Source organism: Lycorma delicatula, chromosome 6 (genome assembly GCF_047948215.1).
Source record: "Lycorma delicatula isolate Av1 chromosome 6, ASM4794821v1, whole genome shotgun sequence".
Lineage (NCBI taxonomy): Eukaryota > Metazoa > Arthropoda > Insecta > Hemiptera > Fulgoridae > Lycorma > Lycorma delicatula.
This window is the reverse complement of record NC_134460.1, coordinates 23,931,443-23,956,242: the sequence shown is the minus strand read 5'-3', so window position 1 is coordinate 23,956,242 and position 24,800 is coordinate 23,931,443. Positions and strand designations below refer to the sequence as shown.

Genomic DNA, 24,800 nt, shown 5'->3' with positions numbered 1-24,800 from the left:
ACAAATTATGAATTATTTGTAACAGCCAACACCCTTAGCATCTAAATCAGTTCAATATTCACTGCTTGTGATTCCTACATGATTAGGAACCAAGCAGAAACTGACACGTATATTCTGATTGGTGAGAAATGAATCAATGTTTGAAAGTCCACAACTATTAGATAAGTAGTGAATACATCAAAGAGTGATAAAAAAAAAATTTCTAAAATCGCAGCATATCAGAACACAGAGAAATCCAACTGTGACATGAAGAAATCCAATGAATACAGCATACAATTCAACAGTAAATACAATGCATCAAGGAGGTAGATTGAACATGAAACACTGTAACTGATCACATAGAAACACCCCGTAGTAATTTATTACATGCGTCATTCCTTCTTTTTTTGTGAGTTGTATCAAATTCTTTTCTATAATTAGAATGAGTAAGTGGTGAAATAGAATTGGGAAAAAAAGACCAATGAGAAAGAAATTAAACTGAAAGTTAGTTAGATGAGATACTTCTTGAGAAGAGTTTGCCTGCAGAAAGGAATAATATGTGGCAGGATGAAATGACAAGCATCATAAACAAGAGAATTTTGTACAACAGTACCATTTAAATCTTTTTATGGGCAGTTACACCTTATGGTGTAATAGACAGATCGCCTATTATAAAATACATATTTTTAAATGGTCTGATTAAAATTTAGGTTATAAAGCAGAATTTAAAATAAAAAAATTACATATTCCCATAGCAGTGAGTAATGTAATGTTTTTAATTTGTGTCAATCTTCAGTTTACATTTTTTCTGTTTTGTATACTTTGTATCTAATATTTATTATTCATTTTTAAATATACTTCTTTGAAATTTGTGTCATTTCAGTTATAGATATGTTTTAATGAAATGTTAACACAATTAAATTACAAAAAATATAATTAAATAAGCTCTGAACTTCGTGTGATATCAGCATACGTAACCTAACCCTCTCTATGCTCATTAACCTTAACCTTAAATAACCATGTCTAATTAACTACTATAAACCTTCGGCAGATAAATACAAAAATAGGAACCTCCCACCTTAATGTTAAAGGATGAAAATGGAAAACTGGCCCAAACTAACTCTGAGAATGCTAAATTTCTAGCTGAATCCTTCAACAGACTTTTGAACTAAGGATCCCCCGGGGAGGAATTCCCCACTTTCATGTTGAAACTGATACACCAATTCTCTCCAAACCACATAAAATTAACCAACCTACTTTTTCAGAGATGACCCAAACAATAAAAAAAACTTAAAAATTATAAGACCAGCGGGGAAGATAAGGTCTTCACAGAAATTTGGAAAAACGCTAGCCAAAACTTCCTTATTGAATTATACAGACGCCTGGTCAAGATTTGGATTAATGAAAAATTACCAGAACACTAGACCATGGGAAAAATTCACCCAGTTTTCAATAGCAGGGATAAAACAAATTCAGATAACTACAGAGGGATAATCCTGTTGAATTGCACCTACAAAATTATTTCCCACATAATTCTAAACAGAATTAAAAACACACTGTACTCAGCTGGGCGAATACCAAGGAGGGTCTTGACCCGACAGAAGCTGCGCAGACAAATTCCAAGTCTAAAATTAATAATGGAATATTACAATCTTGTCCACAAGCAACTTTTTATTACCTTCATCAACTTTATATTCACAGGACAACCCGACTTATGATCCTCAGGTATTACAAGCAATACAAAAAACGTAAAAATTATTGAAAATTAAAAAACACCTAATCTAAGGTGAAATTCCAAGCAGAAATATTGGATCCCTTCACCAGTAAACTGGACTAAGACACGGGGATGGACTTCCCCTATACTTTTTAACATTGCTCTGAACTATATAATGAAAACTGGGCAGTTGGTAAGAATCCTCTGAAAACCAAAATTGGTAGAGGCAACGTTATTCAAATAAACTATTTAGAATTTGCCAATGTGCCAAACTAAGAATACTTTGAATCTGCCAACTAAGTAAACTACTTAGAATTTGTCCCTTCTGCCTTTAAACATGAACGAAGTTCACTCACAAAGCAAAAACCTCTTTCTAGTCTTGAAAATATAGCCCAAAAACTTGATTAAGACTCTCTTATGAACATATTTGGCCACTGACCCTCTCTGCAAAAATAAAGTCAAAATTAATGGGAATGAAATTAAGACTAGTTCAGCAGTTTAAATATTTAGGGGAAATCATCAACTGCAGATTAAAAGATAGATCCACATGGCAAAACAGAATCTTCAAAATTAGAAAGGCACAAGGTTTAATCTGAGATCTGCAATAAAAAATGCCTTTCAATACAGTCCAAAATTTGCCACTACAAAACACTCAACCTCCCAGAGGCACTGAACGCCTGTGAAACTATTTTTTAAATTAAAAATGAAGCTAAAACCAACCAACCAATTAAAACAGAATACAGGATCATCAGAACCTATTTAAACAAAAATTACCAGAAAAATGGGGTCTGGCAAATGGCAAATAACCACTAACGAAAACATATACAAAGATAGCAACCTGATTATCAGCACGATGAAGAAGAGAAGGATTTCTCATTTTTTTCACATCTTCATTATACCAGAAGGCCAAATTCTGAAACAAATGGTTCTTGGGAATTTAGAAAAGAAAACTAGTGGAAAATACATCAGAGGAATTAAGAAGGATATCGAAGAAGTTTGACTAAGGATCAAGGACACTTTTGACAAAATAAAAATAAACAACGCTCTGAAAGCACACAGATTCTCCACAGAAATGACCCAAAAGATGCACAATGAAGGTTATAAACAAAACGCGGAAACAAAAATTAGACCCTCTTAAAAAAGTACTGGTAGAACCGGAATGTTAAGGTAGTGTGCTCTTTGAAGAACACTGGAAATTGATTGATAAGGCGGTCCAGTGTGGCTGAAAAAAAAATTATTTTGTCCAAAAATAATGTATAATATACTTGTACAGTACTGAAATACAAAATATTTGGTGACTTACTAGGGATGTAACTTGGGTGAAAGGCATCGTATTGACGCTTTTCTTGATGCTACATCTGAATCATTTCCATTAGAATAGAGTATATAAAAATGTCATTATTTGAATACTAATGTCCATGTCATAATCAGCTTTTATTCCCTTCTCATACAATACAAAAGGGAAAGAAATCTATCATTATCCACATTATTACAACAAAAAGATGCTAAAATTCAAAAATTAGTGAAACTCTTTGCTTGTTTATTGATAACATAATGACCATAACAACATATGTCATGATTATCGATGTTTGAATGTGTGTCATCTTTCTAAATAATTCTCTTTTTTAAAGTCTTCTTTAAATCCACTGTTACCAGGCAGGTCTGAAAAAATAATATGACACAATATACAAGAAAATTTAACTATGAAGTAATCCACATCTCTCTAATCGCTAATGTTTAATCATCTAATTCATGAAAATTCTGTAGCTTTGGTACTGCAGTATCAAACTAATTTTTATAAATATTTGAATGATTCAATTTATATAAATTTTCTTTTAATTTTCATTAATAAACATAGTCTGGCAATTTGTTTTTTCTCACACATGGACACTACAATTTTTACAAAAAAAAAGTGTGAAAAATAAAAGTTACTGTGGCTTGTTTACACTGTGGCTAAGTGTCATCAGAAAAATATGATGAAGCAATTACTCTTCTAGCCATATATCTATTCACTAAGTAAGTGAATGGTGATTTCTGGTTAATATCATGTGCGGCTGACATCCTCTACTTGGCTGTTGTCAGAAAATGCACCTACTTGTAAAATGCAAGTTTAATTCTCCAAACTACTTCAGTTTTGACAAACTGGGAATTGTGGTCATACAAATGTCAGGTTGACAGGAAGAGCACATAGCCATAAAAGTCCTGCCACCCCATACTACCAACCAGTTTATTTTAAGAAAATAAATAGAAAACATACATAATGCAATTATAGAACTGAAATATTAATGAGAAAAGAAAGTATCTATATTACAAATTTAAACGTATTAAAATTAGAAATTTTCTGAAATTGGTTCCAGATACTACTAATAAAATACCAGTAAGTTCAAAATTTCCAGGGGGAAAAGTCACTGTTAAATTTTGATAGCAAACTATAAATACGACTTAGTAACAACATGTATCATTAACTGTAAAATTACGGTGGTTCTATAACATGCAACTAACCCTGTAACGTATCACCATGTTTTTTCCTAGCGTAACAATAACAAAACCACTTTCACTATCGCTTGATACACCAAAAAAACTTTTTTGATCTATCAGCGGGCATAGCTGATAGCATGAGCTGATCCTAGCCATGTTGATCTGTTAACATTTAAGCACACATAAATTTACACAGATTAATAACCTCAAAACACGTGTGACGGTACGTAATTAGAGTTCGTTGGAAATCTATTAATAATTCAATCGATTGCATGTTAAAGATTTCCTATCGATTGTAGACGAATTAAATTAACACAACGTTTATTATTTTTAAATTCTTGCTTATTGGCTATTGAGTACTGTGAAAATGTTTAGCGTGGAACGTTCCAAGGATCACTCAAATTTACTGTAAACATTAGATGAAAATTTGTTTAGTCCAGTAAAAATAGTCTCAATACACAGAAAACTAGTGATATCACATTTGGCATAGATATTCAGTTTTTAAATTTATTCTTTCAGAAATAACTGAGATAACAGAACGATCGAAGTTTTAAAAATAAGAATTGCCACTTTTTTGAAAAAAATATATCCAGAAATATGGGATTTATAAAACAAATACCAGTTTTTACAAATTTTCATTAATTTTGTTTTTATTTATCGATAACCAAACAAAAACTTATTTACAACAAAAGCTGAATCTTTTGATATTCTCATCAACTTTAACTTTAAAAATATTAATTTTTACTAAACACAAGGCCTCCAAATTAAAATTTATTTTTGCTTAAAGTTAACAGCTTTTTAAGTAGGCCTAAACAAAAATAACAAGGCCAAGGACCAATCTTTAGAAATCTCTTTCTAAAGATTTTAAAGACTTTTTAGTAAACGTCTCAGGGGCATCTTTGGCGTTCTTTAATTTCTGTTTTGAATCATCAATACAGCAGTTTTGTATATGAAATTATTAATGTATATAACTTCAATTATTTAAAGATAATAACATGCTTGTTCACTGAATCAGTAACCAATAAGGCTGAATCCTGAAGATTATAATTTTTAGATGACAGTATGTTCGTTTTTTTGAGGAGTGCTTTATAATGGAGTAGGTAAACGTCAGAAAACAAATTGAGTTCTAGCCAAAGTTAAGAATGCTTCCCTCTGATTAGTACTAAATAGTGAGCAAAATATATTATCTGTAAAGAATATAAACTTATTAACACCGTGTTTAGCTTTCATTATAAATCAGTAGTCAACAATCATAAATTCTGATAATAAAAACTTTAAAAAGATCCTCTTTTAGTAATGACTTGTTGAACGTTGTTAAGATGGTACATTAAAATAGCCTCTTTGGATTACTAATGTTCCGCCAGTATTATTTTTATCATCCGGTTGCGTACTTTTGGAGGGTTTGTTATTGTGAAAGTTAATTGTAAAATTTTTTTATCGTTTGTGGTTCTGTGCCGAACAAAGTAAGGTGAGACAAAGAGTACATAAATGTTTTTGCTTCTAGACGTCTTAACTATTCACTAATGTCATTGTACAGAACATCGCAGTAAATACGCCCGGTTGTATTTGATGGTGTTGTTTTGAAATCCTTTATTTTATTTGTTTCTAAGCACTTCGCATTTAGATTACTAACTTTATGTTTGACTTTAGTTTTATGATATTTGTTGCCTACCATCTTAAGATCTTAATTTTCTGTTCGAGTTTTGAAGAGGTTAAGATTTGGGTTTTGGTTAATTGTAATTAGTATTGTTTTCATGTATTTGTAAGTGAATGCTTTTCGGTAGTGTAATTTTTCATCTACGATTTCATAAATATAGCTTGTTATCAGTCTAGATTTAGTAATTAGTCGATTAATTAATTCCTTGTGCAGTAAGTTTTATTGTGATCACAAAGTGTTGTAATTAGACGCTTAATTTGAATCATTAGTTTTAAGGTAACAAATCTAACGCATGAAATTCCATTGAATGTATTTTTATTAAGCAATTCGTATCCGCTTCACATTTTGCTTGTCAGCAGTAGCGCTTCTCCAATTATAACGAAACCTTATGCGTTATTTTAAGTCAAATGTTGAATATTAAATGTGAAAGTTATGCCGAATACAGCCCTTCGGAAGTTGCATAATAAATATTAGCTTTTTTTTAATACCGGTTTCACATCCGATATTGATTAAATTTAAATATTCGTTATTTAGAGCCATAGTACAATAATATAATTAGCTGTTACAGCATTTCATTCAAAATTCTGAAGTTGCGTAAATAACATAAGAATGACAACTTTGGATTATGTTTGTCTCTCCTCCGATTTTAATTAAATATGAAATTTACACAATTTAGTCAAAAATTGCCTTGATGTTTCAGTCTTGCGAACCTCTTTAATAATTATAAGGTTGAAGTAAGAGATGTATGGAAGGGCTTCAGATTTTGCAGTTTGAAAATAGGGATTTCTTTTTAGAAGATAATTTTCTAAACTTTTTAAATTGTGTTATTTTATTTCAAACAAAATTTTGTGTTCAGTCAGTAATACTTCTGAAGTTACAATTTTTAATCTAGTACAGTTAGTGGGTTCAGTACAGTATTAAAAACATGTATTTTTAAGTATTTGTTGCTCAGTTATGTGTAGGTTCTGCAGTAATAGCTTTTGAGTTTTTATAACTAATTTTTTTTAGATTAAAACCCCATATTTTTTATTGCATCCAAACAGGTAGCTTGTGTTAAGTTTATAAAACTGCTTTTCACAGCTTATGGGCTGTAAGAGGCTGAAAACTCTGAATGTTGTTTTCATTTATCATCTTTTGCCACCTAATAATGAAGTATTAACAGTTTCACTACAGATCATATAGTTTATAATAGAGAAGAATATGGTATAGTTGAAATGATATGGTTTCAACCGTGGTCAATAAATCATTAGTGTAGTTTCAAGCAGTAATGTATGTAAAAAGTTTTCTCAGTTGGGAATTGTGGATTTTTTAAAAGTTGATCAGTCTGTCTACAGGTATGAAATACAAAATCACCAGCAAATAGATTGATTAAAATTACGTATGTCTATCGGACTCTTAAAAAAAGTAGTTGGGAAGTTAATATAATTTTAATAATTTGACCATTAGACTGTTTAAAATGAGAGAACAATTAGAAATTTTTTTTCTAAAGAGATTTAACTCAAATCTTTGTTTACTGAGAATGATATTAATGATAATGAGGAAGTAACTTGAAGGTAATAGTCAACTCACAACGGCACTGTCAATGATTGGAGTAGTTTACCATGGTAATTAATAAAACAATTTTTAAATCTGTTAAAAATTATAAAAAACATGGCTGCCAAAAAAAAAGTAAGAAGAGGTAACACCTACAAATAAGAGCAAGAAAAAAGAACCTACCTATGTGACCAAACATACTTTAAGAAGAAGCAACACCAACAAATAAGTATTTTATTTCATAAATACAAAATAAAATTTATATAATTACCGTTTAATTTTTATAAATTAATTTTCAAATTTCAAAAGTTTGGCGCTCTAAAATACTTTTGCAGTTACTTGAAATTAAATTGTAATACATATATATATATATATATATATATATATATTAAATAATGAAAAAATTAAATAAATTGAATTGAATAAATTAAATAAGATTGACTTCACATGCATACACCACAATTTATTTTTTTACCTTGCAAATCTACCAAACTGGCATCTGATAATTACCATCAGAAGCATACCATAATTAGAATTGAAAAGATTTCAATCTTGCATTATGAACATAGAAATCCCTCATGATTTATTCCTGTAAAACATTGAAATATTGCAGTATTCAAAGATTTTTCTGTCAAAATATATTCTACCCTCAGAAAAAGTTAAAATTCAGAAACAGGAATTTTTTGTGATTACATTCATTGAAACCACTCAAAAATAATCTTTATCAAAAAGTTATTTTTGTTTCATCCAAATTGGTTCCAATAAAATTATGTCTTATATTGTAATTATCATCTTGTATAATTTTTAAAATTTAACTTATATTTTATTATAATTTCAGCTGAAAATGTTTTTGCCAATCTTAAAGTATTCTACTACTTCCTCATTATTCTTATATGAATTGTAATAGGCATATTCCTGGAAATTCAGTGACTGTAGAGAGTAATATTGTGCATCTAATAAAGCATTATTATAATTATAAAATAGAATATGCATTTTTTGGAATTTCCAAAATTTATCTTGCAACTGAATGTTGATTTCTACCACAAAAAGTATATCGCTGTATTTTTAATATGAACCCTAATTGAATCTAATTCAAAATAGTAGATATATCCAATAATTTTACTGTGAAAAAGTACAATTATTGTACTACAAATAAATTTTGACTTATTTTTATAAATAAGTATCCACTTATTGTGGATACTTATTACTCAGATCTGAGTATCCACTTCATTATGAGAAAATAGATGTATGATTTGCTGTTCCTGGTACTAAAAAGTGAGGCCCAATATTTTTTGATCTGATTGGTAAGTATGGAGGTGTACCATACAATTTTCTTCCAACAAGACAGCAAACTGTCACACAATTAACTATTCATTAGCATGCATTCATGTGGGTTCTACTGAGGAATGAACTATGACCTCCATGCTCCCCAGAATTGGCTAGTTTGTATTTTTTAAGGATAGAGTTTATGAATCTAATCCTCATATCAATGAACTGAAGCCAATATTCAATAAGAAATTTGTTTATACTTATTAAGTAATAATTTATATATACATATTATTAAATAATAATCATTCAGAATATTTTTTATTATGTTTGAACTACTCTTAAGTCTAGTAATTTTTTGTGTTCATAGCAGTTCATTTAATGAGATCAATTACCAATTTATATTAATAATAATTACTAATCTTAAAGCTGAGTTCTTATGGATGTAGGAGGGATACTGCAGCTTTATTGATTATGTCATACTTATTTGGACTTATCAGATGGTTCAACAGTTTACAATTGAAATTGGATTAAAGAGAGTTAGGTTTTCTCAGAATATGGCGTTTAAGGGTAAAGTGTTCTAGAGATTTGTTTTGCTACCTGTTATCTTTATTTTATTTGTAAATGATACTAATATTATCTTAAGTAACAAATGCCTTAAAGAATTAAAGGATAAAATAGATATAATGCTCCATTAGTTGCTAAACTGGTTTTCTGTGAATGGTGTAGCATGTAATCTAAATGAAATTATTTTTAAAATTTACAAATAAAATGATATTGAAATTCTGGTTAACTTAACATAAAATCATAAGTACTAAATTTCTGGGTCAGATGATTGTTTCAACTACTAAATGGAATGTCCATATCAACTAATGTGCGTTGTTGAACTCTGCATCTTTTTGTCTTATAAGGCGGTTGATCAAAAATCGTTAAAGATTGACATTATGAGTGTTTACTTTTCCATTAACATGAAATTTTGATTTGTCACTGAATGTGACATGATAAAGAGTCTTCGTCACAGTCCATCATTTAATTTGCGAAGCTAGCATGCAAACCATAATCTGTAGGCTGTAGGCACAGGAAACAGTTTATGAGCTTGCACACAGCTAAAACTGTTTTAGTTGCCCTTTCATTTCATGTATAATTAAACAATGTATGTGAAACTTGAGAAATATTACAGTTTTAAATCCCCAATATTCATTTTGAAACATGTGGCTTATTATTTTATGGATAATAGATAAATAAAATAAATTTACTTGGTGGCTGGTCTACTTATATATAAGAAAGTCCTGTTTTTATGTTCAACAACACGGATATATCCCAACAAAAATTTTTATCATGTGTATAGTACTGGAAATGTCAACACAAGATGATGTTTGGTCTGAAAAAGACCTTGATGCTTCTCACAGGCCGTATGGTATTGAGTTGGCAAGTCCCGTGTTTTGATACCAGGCCAGCGTATAAAGTATGTTCAGGTTCAAAAGTACTCTGGGGTGTTTCTTGAGAAACTGCAATTTAAGAAACACCTTCAATACATCATGGAGGCCTGTAGTGCCTATTTCAGTATTCGATATTTGGTCAGTCCTGATAGGGTTCTTAATTTTAAGACCATGAGCATCCTGTATAAAGGCATGTCTGAGGTTATTATGCTACATGTGGTGCTTGTTTGAGTAGATAGGCCAAAATACAAAAGTTATCTGGACATATTATTAAGGGCTCAATACCTAATATTGTTAACTGGTGGTTATCGTTCTATTTCACAGGAGGCAATCTTGGTGATTGCAGGCATGAAACTGATAGACTTGATTGCTTCTGAGAAGCAGCAATGGTATGTTGCTAAGAAGTTCAGTGAGTTGACTTAGGATAAATTTTGAGAAATTGAACATGGCAATGCTTTGTGGCAGGCCAGATGGGATAAGACATAGTGTGAGCGTTATAACCATGATCTCTTTCCAAATGTTGCTGGTTTGCGGGATCCCTAATAAATATGTTAGGTACACGCTAATAAATATGTGATGCAATTTGTTTCTGGCCATGGTACTTTTAGAGGTACTGCAGAAATTCGGATGCTGGTAGATTCTGGGATGTGTCCTCAGTGTGGACAATTGGATGATGCCTACCATGTTCTTTATAAATGCTTGAAGTACGAGTAAATGCACACAGGCTTGATTGTATTAGGTTGGTGTTGGATTTCCATGTAAACTGGAGGAGCCAGGCAGATTGGACAATAGTGGAGAGTTTTATAAAGTACTTAGCAAAAATATCGCTGAGAGGATCTAGAGTCTTGCTTGTATTATGTTTTTGTTTTATAGATTATGTATTTGTTATTTTTTCCTTGTTTTGTTTCAATATTACCATGTAATATTTTTATGTTTCGTGCTGTGTGTTAAAGTCACTTTACCTTCTATGGGTAGATAGTTCAGTCATTCGCATTGGTGGCATCCTGGCTGAGACGGACTAAAATATGTCAAAAGCCAAGGTTTTGAAGATGACCTCCATAAGGGCTAGGAACGAAGAGTTGGTTGAGGGTGTCTTTCCCCTACAGGGGTCAGGAGTACTGGAAATTCTTGCTACGGAATATGTCCTGGGAATTTTCCCGGACATTTCTGGTGCTTTTAATATCCTGTGGTGGTCTTCTGCTATTTGCCAATTGCAGAAAAGAGCTTGTACTGATAGTGAATTGCAATTATTGCAAGGCTATTTCAGACATCATGATGTGTCGCTCTGTGAGAGCATCCATGAGGTTGGTAAGACACTGTTTTAAGGGTTGTCCCCCAAGGCAGTGTGTTGGGTCCTATTTTGTGGATGGGTTGAGTTTGATTCTCTTCTTTGGTTGAGGTTGCCCATTGTGTCGCATGGTGGCATATATTGATGACAGGCTCCTGCTGGTTGAAGGATGCTTATGGAGGGTGATCTCAGGGCCACTTGTGTATGCAGGATATTGAAGCTGTGGGGGTCATTAACACAAGATGACGTTCAGCCCAGATAAGACCACCATATTGCTACACAAGGGCCATTTGGCTGTTACACAACAGTCCCACATTTCGATGGCAGGCCACTATATTTAATATGTTCAGGCTCAGAAGTACCTCAGTTTGTTCTTAAATGAGAAGTTTCAATTTAAGAGGCACCTTTCAATATGTCATGGAGAAGGCCTGTAGAACCTTCTTTGGAATTTTATGTGTGGTCAGTCTTGATTGGGGTCTAAATTTTAGGACCATGAGCTTCCTGTACAAAGGCATGTGTGAGGCTATTATGCTACAGGCAGTGTCTGTTTGGGCGGGAGGCTAAAATTTCAAAGTTAGTGGAATATTTTACTGAGGGTTCGACTTATGTTATTCACGGTACCGGGTGGTTTTCTGAACAATTTCATGAGAGGAGATCTTGGTGATTGCGGGTGTGAAACCAATCTACATTCTTGCGTTAGAAAGGTAGGAACCTTTCTTGCTGCTAGGAAGTTGGGCGAGTTGACTTCTGAAAAGATCCAGGAGATTGAGCAGCATGGATATGATTTATGGCAAGCAAGATGGGATGAGACAGAAGATGGGTAGTATATGCATAATATTTTCCTGGATGTAGATGCTTGCAGTGCATCTCTTGGATTTCCCCTGAATAAGTATGTTATCCAGTTTCTTTCAGAACAGAATGCTTTTAGGGGCAAGCTGGTGTGATTCAGCCTGGTGGATGTGGGTACTTGCTTGCAGACCGGGGTTCTGGATGACACTTTTTATGTGTTGTATGAGTGCACAAAATATGATGAAAAGTGTACCAAGGTGATTTTTCATCTCGACATTTTCAGGTTGGCACCGGATATACAGCAGAATTGGAGTAACCAGGCTGAGTGGTCAATAATTGAGGAATTTATCTTGCAAAAGAAAGAATAGCAGAGTCTTGTCTGGGCTTCCCTTGTTTCTGAAGTTATTTTCTCATTTCTTAGTTACTTTGTATTTGTTGGTTTTTATGTTGTCATATTGTGGTTTTGTTTAATGTTTTATTTTTATGTTTTTCACTTGGTTGGTTTGAGTTGAACTCACTTTTACCTGCTCGGGTAGGTGATTTTAGTTTGTTTATTCAACATTTAGGAATTCAGTCTTGTTTAAGACTATATCTGAGATGTGTTTTGTTACTATGTGTTCATCTTTGATAGTAGTACACCGATGGGAATGCCAGTTGCAGCGTTCGCATCTGTGACGTCCTGGCCAAGATAGACTATAATATGAACTGCTGAGATTTCTGAAGATGACCTCCAGTAAAGCCCATCAGGACTAGGTACAGAAGGGGTGGTGTGGCAACTGGAAACATCACATGGATGTCTTCCCCTGTGGGGTCAGTACTGGAAATTCTCAGCAGTTGCAAGTTCTAAAGGTTCACAAATTTACTAATTAGTGTATAATTTTTGTCTGGATTCAAAACTTTTAAATAAATCTAGTAATCTATTTGGTTACCTGGTTGTAGATTTGGTATCCTGGTGGTTATTTAAAGAGATGAATTAAGTATTGTAGTTGAAGTTAATGATTGCTGCAGGTACTACAAATTGGATGATTTTTCCTTCTTGAGTGATGATAATTTGTATTGTTATTGTTTCTTGTGGTTAGTGCTTGGCATATTTAACTTCTTTGTGTCATTTTTATTTATTTTTTTATGTTTGTATTATCATATTTTGACATGTATAATAATTGTAGCACACTTCTGTATAGAGAATATAGGTGAAATGAATGATTGTTGTTGTTGATGAAGAATCTGGTTTTGTTTGTTTATTGTATGTGTCCAGTATCTCATTAGGTATCTCTTTACAGTATTGTTTTGCAAATTCTCAGTTATTCATAAAGAACTTCACAACTTTAAAAGCATATAAACAAATTTATTTAGGTAACTTTTCAGTTGATGATTCGGTTGAGGTCTTATTTTATAGCAAAACATATCAAGTTTTGACTCAGTAATTCATCAGTACAGAACTGCAACTGCTGTTGAACGTAGTTTTCATAGAGTGTACGATAGGGAGCCTCCTAGTAGGCATACAATTTTCTTTTGATGCTGAATCTTCATTGAGACATGTTGTTCTATTTAAAATCATCAGGACACCCACACGTCGCTGAAGCTGCTGTGGAACAACTCAGAGAAAACTTCCATGTAATCCAAAGAAAACAACTGTTTGGCGTGTATTATGTAAACGATTACACCTGAAGCCATACAGATTAATCGTTGTTCAACACATTACAAATGATGATGATAAAGTTGCTCAGTTGCAATTTTGGATGATGGATAAAATTGCAGGCAACAATACAGTTGTTAGACAGTGTAATTTTTAGTGATGAGTCAACGTTTCACATCAGTGGCAAGGTGAGCATCCATAAGGGTCCCAAAAATGGGGTAGTGAAAACACTTACGATACTGCAGCACATTCATGATAGCTTTCAGGTCAATTTTCTTCCAGGACGCAGCTGTAAATGATGTTTATCTGGACATGCTTAAAGATTTTCTGATTCCTCAGTTAGACGACGTTGATGACCAAAATGGAGGTGATTATTATCAGCAAGATGAGGTACCACCTCGCTACTACCTATAAATCTGAGATTTCCCTGATACTCGATTCCCAGGTTGGTGGATCGGTCGTGAAGGTCCAGTTGCATGGCTCCCCAGATTTGTCCCTGCTAGATTTTTATTTGTGGGGTTTCATTAAAGGTTGGTTTTATGTACCACCTTTGCTTGCTGATTTTATTGAGCTAAGATTTTGAATTAAAGCTATAGAGGTATTGCCCTGCCTGATTTACTGGCCACAGTTGAAATTAATTTCAGGTGGGATGTACGTCGCATTACAAATGGTAGCCATATCGAACCACGTGAATGTTGGGTAACAAACTTGATGTTTTTCTATGAATTGAGATCTCTGTAATCTGTAAGTTATCCAATAAATTTTTATGTGTTTTTAAAATTGTGAAACCCTTTTTGAATTACCCAGCATATAATTTAGACTTATCTAACTTATTAACACTTAAAAGTGAATTACTAGGAAATGAATTTAAAGACTACGCCCTTGATAAGATTAGAGACTGTATAAGAGACCTCATTTGATTTTGAGTGGTTTAAAGTTGTTTTATTTTGTTCACAGTTTTAAGTTAATAATTGCAGTACCTATAAGTTAATTTTTGTTAACAATTCCTGAGCATAAAGTTGTCATCAGTGCAGTTTTGTAAGTTTTATACTTTAATTTTATACTGGATCATAAAAAAGTCAAATAAACATAGCTGACATATGGTTTATAAATATTGAACTAAAATTAATTTCTTTTTTTAGAGGAAAGAAACTGTGTGATAATATATTATAAAGTTCTGTTTTATAACAAAGAAATATTAATGTTAATTTATACTTACTGTCCAGTCTTGTTTGTGGCTGTGTGCACGTAGAACTGAGATTAAGAGACACACCAGTTAAAGGGAGTTGTATGAGTGAAGGTATCACTTGCAGTGCTGAAAATCTTCATTTTGTTAAATAATGAATTATTGTGGATTAAATGATTTCATCTAAAATTTGCAAATTTTAGATGAAATCATTTCATGCTGTCCCTGCTACAGTCAATCCATATCGGTCTAGGTTGTAATTTCTTTTACAGTTCAAACATAGTTTTTTCATCTATTATTTCATAATCAAGTTTTACAAGAGTAGAATCTAAAAAATTATATTTTATTTTTAAGAATTAGAATAAAAATCAAAATCTGATCTTTGTACCCTACAGGTAGAGCAAGATACACAGAGATAATCATTAAAAAATTGGGGTTGTTCATTTGGTTGTGGTAGTTTGTGATTAGTCTTAATATTTAAACAAATTTATATCATTCAGAAATTATTGATTTTACTTTTGTATTTTAGCATATCAAAAAGTAATATTTACAGATTTTTTTTTTTGATAACACTTGAAGTAATACTATTAAAAAAAAAAACTAACTAAAACTCTAAAAACTACTAACTCTCATCTCTAAAATGTTTGTTTTGTAAATTTCTTTAATGTCTCAACTTATGAATCAGAAATTTATTTTACTGTTTTCTTTGTGTTATCAGACCAGACCAATTTTCTAATCTTTATGATGGAAAATTTGTAAGTATATTGCAAATGTCACACTTGTAGTAGCTGATGTTAAATAATGGATACATTTGAAATTTGGGTTAAGAGAAACCCAAAAATATATTACTGAAATATTAAATGTAATAAAAATTTTAAAAAATATAACTTGTAATATGGAATCGATAGCTTTAATGCTTCTTGCTTAAAAGAAGTAAGTAATTACATAGTAAAACCACTTGAACACATAATAGATGTTTTATTGAATGAATTTCCATACTAAATTTAAAATAGCCAAAATAATTGCAGTATATAAATCAGGAGATAAAAACAACCTGGCAAATTACAGACCTATAAGTCTGTTGAGTAACTCTTTCAAAATAATTGAAAAAAATATTAAAAAACCGAATAATAAAGTTTCTTGATATAAGTAATTTTATTCATAAAAATCTGTACGCTTTTCAATCTGGAAAATCAATAAAAGATGCGTTTTTATATTTAACTAGAATAATTAACAACAATTTTAATAAAAATAATAAGACTAGCAATATTCCTCGATTTAGCTAAGGCATTTAACATAATTCCTCATAAAATTTTAATACATAAACTAAATAATTGCAGTATATGAGGACCAGTAAAAGAACTGCTTGAAAACTACAAGGGTAGAACTCAAATTCTGACTTTAAATAATGTCAGTGATTACAGAAAATCCTCAAACTTCATACTACCACAAGATACTGTTCTCTCGCCAATAACTTTTCTAATATATGTCAATGATCTATTAAAACTGAATCTTCCTAACAGTACCATAGTATCTTTCACTGATGACACAGCTTTGGTATTTTTGGGCGAGACATAAGATGAAGTATATAAAAGCGCACTACCCATGGATTACTTATGATCTTTGTTTGAAAGGCATATTCTTATGCTCAACCTAAATAAGACGAAATATATGTCATTCTCACTTACTGAAACTGGCAAACTTGCTTGTGAATTCCAACTAAAACTAGATAAGTGTTCAGTAAATAATAGCAAATCGATAAACAGTAACTGCCGTTGTCAGTCAATAGATGAAGTCAAGTCAGTACAATATCTCTGAATAATATTGAACGATTATATGAAATGGAATGTCCACGTAAGTATTTAACATCAAGACTAAAATACCTTATTCATACTTTTTACAAAATAAATTAAATTAAAAATCTTGAAATAATAAGAATTATTTATTTTGCAAATGCTCATTCACTTTTTCAATATGGAATTGAGATATGGAGAGGAACATATGATACCATTTTATAAAATATTTATGCCCCAGAAATATTTAATTAGGGCAGTTCTTGGTCGACCAAGTTTATATCCCAATACACACTTATTTCAAGAATTTAAAGTATCTACTTTGAGACAAATATATGTCAAGAAAGTAATACTACACATAAACAAATAAATAAGTGATTTTGAATTTAAAAATACACTGTACAATACTTGTTCAGCAGGAAGAAATGCTTATACCAAATTCTTTTCAAAATTAACTTTTTGCAAATGTAAATTTTCTTATTACTGCAGTATATTTTGTAACAAAGTCCCCAGTCATTTTAACATCCAAATAATAAATAATAATAATATAATATTGGCTGAAACACAATATGTATTTTAAATTACCGAATTGAAATACAAAAGTAATCCACGCTAATAACAATAAATTTAATATATTATAATAAATATCATACCACAGAATAAATTAATATACTACTTAATGTTAAAAAATCTACGTTTATATAAAACTGTGAATGTTAGTTGAATACTTAGTCAGTCTAAAGTGAATGCTTAGAGATGTTTAAGTTAGTGTGTAGATTCATTATACTATTCAGTGTCTTATGAGTATTTCTTGTTCTCTTATCATATGTATTTTTTTTTATTCATTATGAAATTATTTTTTTTCTCATTTTTTAGATTATGAATTTATTGTGTTCTATTTTATTTGATTTTAATGTAAATTTATATCATTTTAAATTCTGGTTCTATATATTTTTTCTTTTTGTCTATTTTATTTAACTTAATTCTTCAATTAACATTTTTTATGTTTTTTATTTTTATGCATAATGTTACAAAAGTAAAAAATATTTTTAATTAGTTCTTTTACTAATCATCCTGCTAAAATGATACAAACTCGCGACTAACGCCCAATATTTCTTTTCCTAGCTGCGTCAAGAATAAATAAGTTGAATAAAATTATATTTGTATTTTTCAATTGACAGTAGATAAAAAATATATGCTTACTATGAATTTTTCTTGCAGAATTAAAAATGTCAACCACTTCGCAGAAACATAAAAATTTTGTTGCTGAGCCCATGGGTGAAAAACCAGTTACAGATTTGGCAGGCGTTGGTGAAGTCCTAGGTAAAAGATTACAAGATCAAGGATTTGATAAGGTAATCAATTATATTAAAAAGAATAGAATTTGTAGTTTATTATTATTAAATAATTGTGGTTTTAAAACAAGATAGCTGAAGGCAACTTCTCATGAGTCATAAGTCATTCTTAAAAAGATAGAACAGTACTCAAGAATTTTACACTGGCAAGGTTAAATGTGAAAAATAAGGAGTGAAGTTGTTTTGTGCTAGCTTCTTCCCATAGTCTAATATATTATTACATTAGCATATCAGGTTTATTAAAATTCTGTTGACATTTAGTCCCACAAATTATACTTTTTATTACAGGAACTTGATGTATAGTGAACTTACCCTTTGAAAAGGCAGTTGTGAATTGTGGCTTTCATACACCACCTATTTTGAGTTTGGAAACAGCCAGTATTAAAGTAATAATTTTATTATTTTAATTTTTACTTTATTTTTAAGTTTTATTAATATTCACTTATTTTACATGATATTATATGTGCATTACTATTCTCTAGTGGAAAAGGAATGGGGAAGTAGGGTTTGGTTTCCTACTCTACACCTTTGGTTTGTAATCCTGTTTTTTCTTTTGTTCATTAATCTACTGAAGTGATTTATACACCTTTTTATTGCTTATAAATAAGACCTATATTATCAGGAAGCATGTGCTCATTTAGTATAATTTTGACCACCCCTGCATGCATGTTACTTTTTTTTTCTAGGGGTGTTCCCAAATCTAAATTAAAAATGTTCATTTTTTTAGATAGTTAGCTAAATGTGAATAGTATTATATCAAGGATCCAGAAAATTACTAAAAAAAGTTTAGTTCGAGAGGGTGAGATCAGAGAGGCTATTTGATATTAATGTATTTATTTACTTGGTGATAAACTTAATAGATCAGTGGCTTTCACATTGTTTTCATTTACTGACAGTAACTGATTTAATGCTATCCAAGACACCTTTCTGCTTCACCACCGCCTCATCACTATCTTCTTTCACATCAGGAAGGTATGACAGCCTGGCGTGGTATTCTAAACACTTTTCCGTGTTTGTTATTCTTGTTCAAGTAGTGTTACTTTTGAGAATGGAGTGCTTCAAGGAAATGTGTTAAGTGTCATTTTGTCACCTTGTTCTTTATAGCCATCAACATTATTGCTAAATGTGTGCAGTCACCTGTTTCATGTTATTTATTTGTTGATGGATATATATATATATATATATATATATATATATATATATATCATCCTGTTCAACAGCTGAGAAACTACTACAGAACACTATAATCTTGTCTTGGAAGCTTGGTCCAAGGTCAAGGTTGTTTTCGCCTGTGAAATCAAAATGTAGTCTTCTCTTGTCTGCGAGAACTATACTACCATCTGAAATTAAATTTTTAAGTTTGCTTTTTGATATCTGTCTTTTGTGGGTCAAACACATAAAACAATTAAAAACAAAATGTTTCAAAATTCTAGATATGCTACGAGTCCTTGGTGACATCAGTTGGGGACACGATTGGTCATGTGTGTTGTATTTTTATTAATCCTTAATGCAGTCCCATTTGGAATATGGTTGTGTCGCTTCTCTTCAACACATCACACTGTGCTTAAGATACTTGATGCTATACATCATGCTTTCCTTCCTCTTGCTACAGGTGTCTTTAGATAAAGCCCTATAACAAACATATTTGTTGGTTGGAGTGAGCCATCACTAAGGGGTAGACGGGACCAGCTGCTAGCATGTTACTTTGCCTGCCTTGGAAGAACAACCAAATCTGGTTCTTAAAGCAATCCTTGTGAAACCCACATTTACAATGTATGAAGACAATCAATGTTACACAACACCAATGGGTGTTTGTACCTGGGCATATTTAGAATATGGGAATATTTAGAATGGGTGTTTGTACCTGTCAATATTTAGAACGTACAGTAAATGCCCAATGGGCATTTACTGTACCTTCTAAATATTGACACACCTATTTTTCCAACCTATCCCTGATGATATCCTCCATGGAGACTTGACCCATAAATTTTTATTTTGCCATATACCTTTTAATTTACTATATATATATTTTTATTTTTTTTATTTTACCATTTATAATAAAAAATCAACAATTCCTATCATCTTTCAGCAAATGTTTTACCAATTTCTCTCCAAAACAAACCCAGATGCAGTAGTTTACACAGATGAGTCGAAACCAAATGATACCATTTGTTAATGATTAGAACCTATATGTTTGTTATACCTAGTATTACAAGTCTTCTCTGTTGAATTGTATGTCATCAATAAGGCTTTGAAAATACCAAAATACCGGTCATATCCTTATTTGTAGACTTGTGTAGTGCACTCCAAGCTTTAAAAATCTTAGACATCTATTGTTACTGAAATTTATAATGAAATCGCCAAGTTGAACAATCACAGCACACTTACTGCTGGATTCCTAGCCACTGGGAATTTCGGGTGATGAATGTGCAGATTCTGCTGCCAAAGACACATGTAGTCAGTCGTATTTCACCACTCGTGTTACTACTGCCGATTTCATTAATTCTATAAAACACACCTTTGAAAAAAGTGGCAAAGTAACCTTGCTGCAGTAGATAATTAACTCAGACATATCAAAGATACTGTGCGCCATGGGTCTTCTCTTCATGTAGAAAAATTTACTGAGAGGAAGTGGTTCTCTGCCGATTGCCGTTAGGACATACCAGAGCTATCCATGGGTATCTGATGTCATCAGAAAATGCACGTCTTGTATTATGTTATTTCTGCTTGACTGTGCCCCATATCCTTTGGATTGCATATGTTATGCAGCCTTGCATTGTAAATTTAAATTGCCAATAAACATTAGTCAAATCTTGGACAATAATAAGGAGATATAAGACCAGGTGTAGTTATTTCTACAAAGTATCAGTATGCTTCATAGAATTTAATATTGTTTTGCCATGGGAAACTAATAATCAACTTTGATAAAAATTTTGTTTATTCTTGTGTATACTTTGCTCTGGTGCTGACTAACTTTTTTAGTGTAATTGTAATCTTATAATAATTTTTATGAAGCATCCTAGTTCTTCAGTCTTTTTGTTATCTTAGAAGGGGTCCTTTACTCTCCTTTCAAACTTCGTTAAATTTTATATTTTTTATGTTTGTGTTTGTTTTTAAGATTGCAACTGATATTAATTTAATGATAGTTTTTGTATGATAAGTTTTTGTTTTTTAATATTTTATTTTAGTTTGTTTTGTTTGTTATAATATGCTTATTCCGGGCGATGATAATGCAATATCTTCTTGCATGCTGAGCAGTGTGGAGCAACATTACCTCCCATTAGTATAAACTTCAACCGGCTTACTTGTGAACATTACCTTTATGTCGCTGGAGTTAAACTGACTGACAACAATTGGTTTTTACTCTTGGATCAACAGCACATGCCTATATATTCCAACAGCAATGCTGTCTGAGTTTAAGTTTTCCGTGTGAGTCTGGGTGGGTACTGACTAAAAAAATGGGAACAAATCATAACCCCTCTCATACATATTCTAGAGTAGTGTCTTCAAACTCAAGAAAATTGGCAACAATAACTTAAGCTAAGAAACAGCAGTAACACTTGAAAATGACTACAAAAACACCTGAATGTTATGACTATTTTCAAAGTGTTATGTTAAAAATAAATTTAATCCTTTTTTGTTGTAAAAAATTGATAGCTGTATTTAAATATATTAAATTAATGGTAGGATACCTGTTTATATATCTGTGGACTTTTACATTTTAGATTTACTGTAATGGTATTAGTATTATTTATTTAATCTTCATGATATTGTGGTTTTGATTTTGATTTTTTTTTTAATAATTGTTACAATTTCAGGCTTACGTTGTGTTTGGACAATTTCTAGTTCTAAAAAAAAGTAGAGAATTATTTGTTGATTGGATGAAGGACACTTGTGGTGCAAATACCAAGCAGGCCAGTGATTGTTACCAGTGTCTTGCAGAGTGGAGTGATGAATTTCTTTCATAATGTTTAATATATGCATTGAACTGTTTAAAATATTTTTCTAAAGTTAATTATTTGTAGATGACATGTGATTAACAATCTTTTCTTAGATGTCATTATAAAACTGTATATTTTCAATAAGAGCTTTGTCTAGTTGAAACATCATTATGAAGGTATATCATATATTATATTTAACATTATTATAGCCTCTTTACACTGAGTAAACTAATAAATGTAAAAACATGTATTTTGTTGTATTTAAATACTTATATTTTTATATATATATATATTTATTAAATTTGAAAAATAGAGGTAGGCTTTGAAATAAATGTTAATCTTTAAAATACATGTATATCATTAAGCGAGTTAGATTTTTAATTTTTTGATATTATCTTGTTTAATTGATTTCTAGGTTAATGTTTTTATTTGTATATTTATGTTAACCAACTTATTTCTTTAATTTTTAACATATTTTTTTTTTTATATGTAATGTTGAAATTAAAAATTATTCAACAGTATATTTTGTTTTTGGTATAAATTTATTTCTTTTTAATATAATTTTGTTATGTTTTATCAAATTCATTTAATCAAAGTATTCTAACCATACTTCCTTTTTGTTTTTGGTGAAAATTGCTCTTCACCTAAGTTTTTTTTTGCTGTATGTATAATTTTCTTAAATAATAGTTCAAGAGATAGGGGCCTTTTTTTTGCGATGTCTACGAATAAAAATGATTGAAAACTGTAGTAATACCTGCATTTATTGTAAATAACTCATGATGGAAAGCAGTGTGGAAGATTGAAATTGTAGTGGGTGAAAGTTAGAAAAGTTTCAAGGTTGGTAAATCACTCGGGGTAAAGTTAAAAATTTAAATATTAGTAGGATATTGTTGTTACACTCCATGTGTAATGGCAGAAAGCCTAGATGTTAGGAAAGTTTTGAGCAAACTTAAACCATGAAAGTCTATGTCTGCCAACTTGTATGTGCAATTTTTGTAACTGTATAACCTTATATGCAAAAAGGTAGGGGAAAAATCTGTAGTTTTCCCTTAAAAAATCTCAATTGAAAGTGACCGGAATGCAGTGCAGTTTTCTAAAACTTCAATGATATCTTGAAAATCTTTTAACAAAAATCATTAGGGTATGTCCACTAGTGTAGATATACCTTTTTTTTTTGTTATGTCAGCCCATTTTCCAAAGGAAGATAATAGTTGAAAAATTGTGTAAAAAAATAAATGACAGATTACAACTTGAGCAACAACATTATGCCTTTTATTTTTTTTATCTTCAGTTTTAATCAAATAGTACTGTTAATCCAAAAAAATATTTTACTTTTTTAATGTTTTAATATTATTTAAACAACCAATTAATTTTTATAATTCTTGAAACAAAAGTGGTTTTCAATCAAAATGTTTTTATTTACAATCATCTACTTTATATCATCCAGCAACCAGCATCCATAAAGCTCAGTTATGATTATTTTTGAAAAATTATGAAATAAAAAATATTGATGAACCATTCAAAAAGAAACATTTATAAAATTTAGATTCAACAAGTGTACCTCCTTGCTGTTCCGAATTAAAACAACATATTTTAAGAGCTCACTATGTTTGTAATATCTGTCAAAGATCACACGAGTGTATTCCATCACAATTGATACTGGAAGAGTGCAGATGGCTGCTTTTAAATAATGATGATAAATATGAATTTCTATGGTTCACTGGCAATCAACTACCTTGTAGTATTAGTGAAATTATTTTTCACTGATTTGGAGCCAGAAATGTCAGGTAGAGAAATAACTATAGATAATGATGATGAGGAATGTTTGCATGGAAGTGATAGCGAAGATATATAACATTGTATTGTATAAAATATGTTAATGTTTTCATCTAATGGCAAGTATATTTTGTAAATAAAAAGATTTTTTATGAAAACCACTTTTGTTTCAGTGAGATTATAAAATTAATTGAATGTTTAAATTATATTAAGTAAAATATTTTTTTTTGAATTGACAATACTACTTGATTACCCCTGAAAATAAAAAAAAAATAAAGACAATGTTGTTGCTTACATTGTAATCGGTATTTACTTTATTCATTTTTCTTTTTTCAACTATTACCTTCTATGTTTGTGGTCCACCCTTTGGAAAATGGACTTTAAACAAAAAAAGTGTAGCTACTCTGGCAGACATACCCTAATGATTTTCATTAAGAAATTTCCAAGATATAATTGAGGTCGTTAGAAAACTGTGCTGCATTCTGATCATTTTCAATTGAGATTTTTTCCACTTTTTTCATATGCATCTGCACTCTTCCAGTATCAATTGTGATGGAATACACTCGTGTGATCTTTGCCAGATATTACAAACATAGTGAGCTCTTAAAATGTTGTTTTAATTCGAAACAGCAAGGAGGTACACTTGTTGAATCTAAATTTTATAAATGTTTCTTTTTGAACGGTTCATCAATATTTTTTATTTCATAATTTTTCTTTTCTTTCTGCCAGCTACTTATTTTCCACTCAGCTTTCCGTCATTATGTATGGAGTGTAATAAAATATGCTCTACTTATTTAAATTTTTAACCCCAAGTGAGTTATAAACCTTGATGAAACTTTTCCAACTTTCACCTGCTACAAGTTTTCCATCTTCCATACTGCTTTCTGCCATGAGGTATTGTTTACAATCAATGTAAGTATTACTACTATTTTCAATCATTTTTATCCATAGACATGGTAAAAAGAAGGCC

General features: G+C 30.9%; 2 protein-coding genes across 6 annotated transcripts in view; one reads left to right on the top strand and one right to left on the bottom strand.

The window, feature by feature from the left end:
* Positions 1–4,563, bottom strand: part of LOC142326739 (nucleolar protein 11) — a 44,539-nt gene extending 39,976 nt beyond the window's left edge. The window contains exon 1 of one of the 2 annotated variants that reach the window (XM_075369410.1): positions 4,196–4,563. In XM_075369410.1, the coding sequence (XP_075225525.1) occupies positions 4,196–4,327 (132 nt within the window). In that variant the 5' untranslated portion in view covers positions 4,328–4,563. The remainder of the gene's footprint in view (positions 1–4,195) is intronic. The other variant, XM_075369409.1, reaches the window with a different exon arrangement.
* Positions 4,564–5,484: 921 nt separating this feature from the next.
* baf (barrier to autointegration factor) lies at positions 5,485–22,575 on the top strand. 4 transcript variants are annotated; one of them, XM_075369405.1, is made up of 3 exons: positions 5,485–5,639; positions 17,980–18,113; positions 21,932–22,575. In XM_075369405.1, the coding sequence occupies exons 2-3, from the start codon at positions 17,988–17,990 to the stop codon at positions 22,079–22,081; spliced, it is 276 nt and encodes a 91-aa protein (XP_075225520.1). In that variant the 5' UTR covers positions 5,485–5,639; positions 17,980–17,987; the 3' UTR covers positions 22,082–22,575. The 4 variants fall into 4 exon arrangements, with proteins under 4 accessions (XP_075225520.1, XP_075225518.1, XP_075225522.1 ...); XM_075369403.1 differs by lacking the exon at positions 5,485–5,639 and adding an exon at positions 8,998–9,197; XM_075369407.1 differs by lacking the exon at positions 5,485–5,639 and adding an exon at positions 14,424–14,523.
* Positions 22,576–24,800: the final 2,225 nt, after the last annotated feature.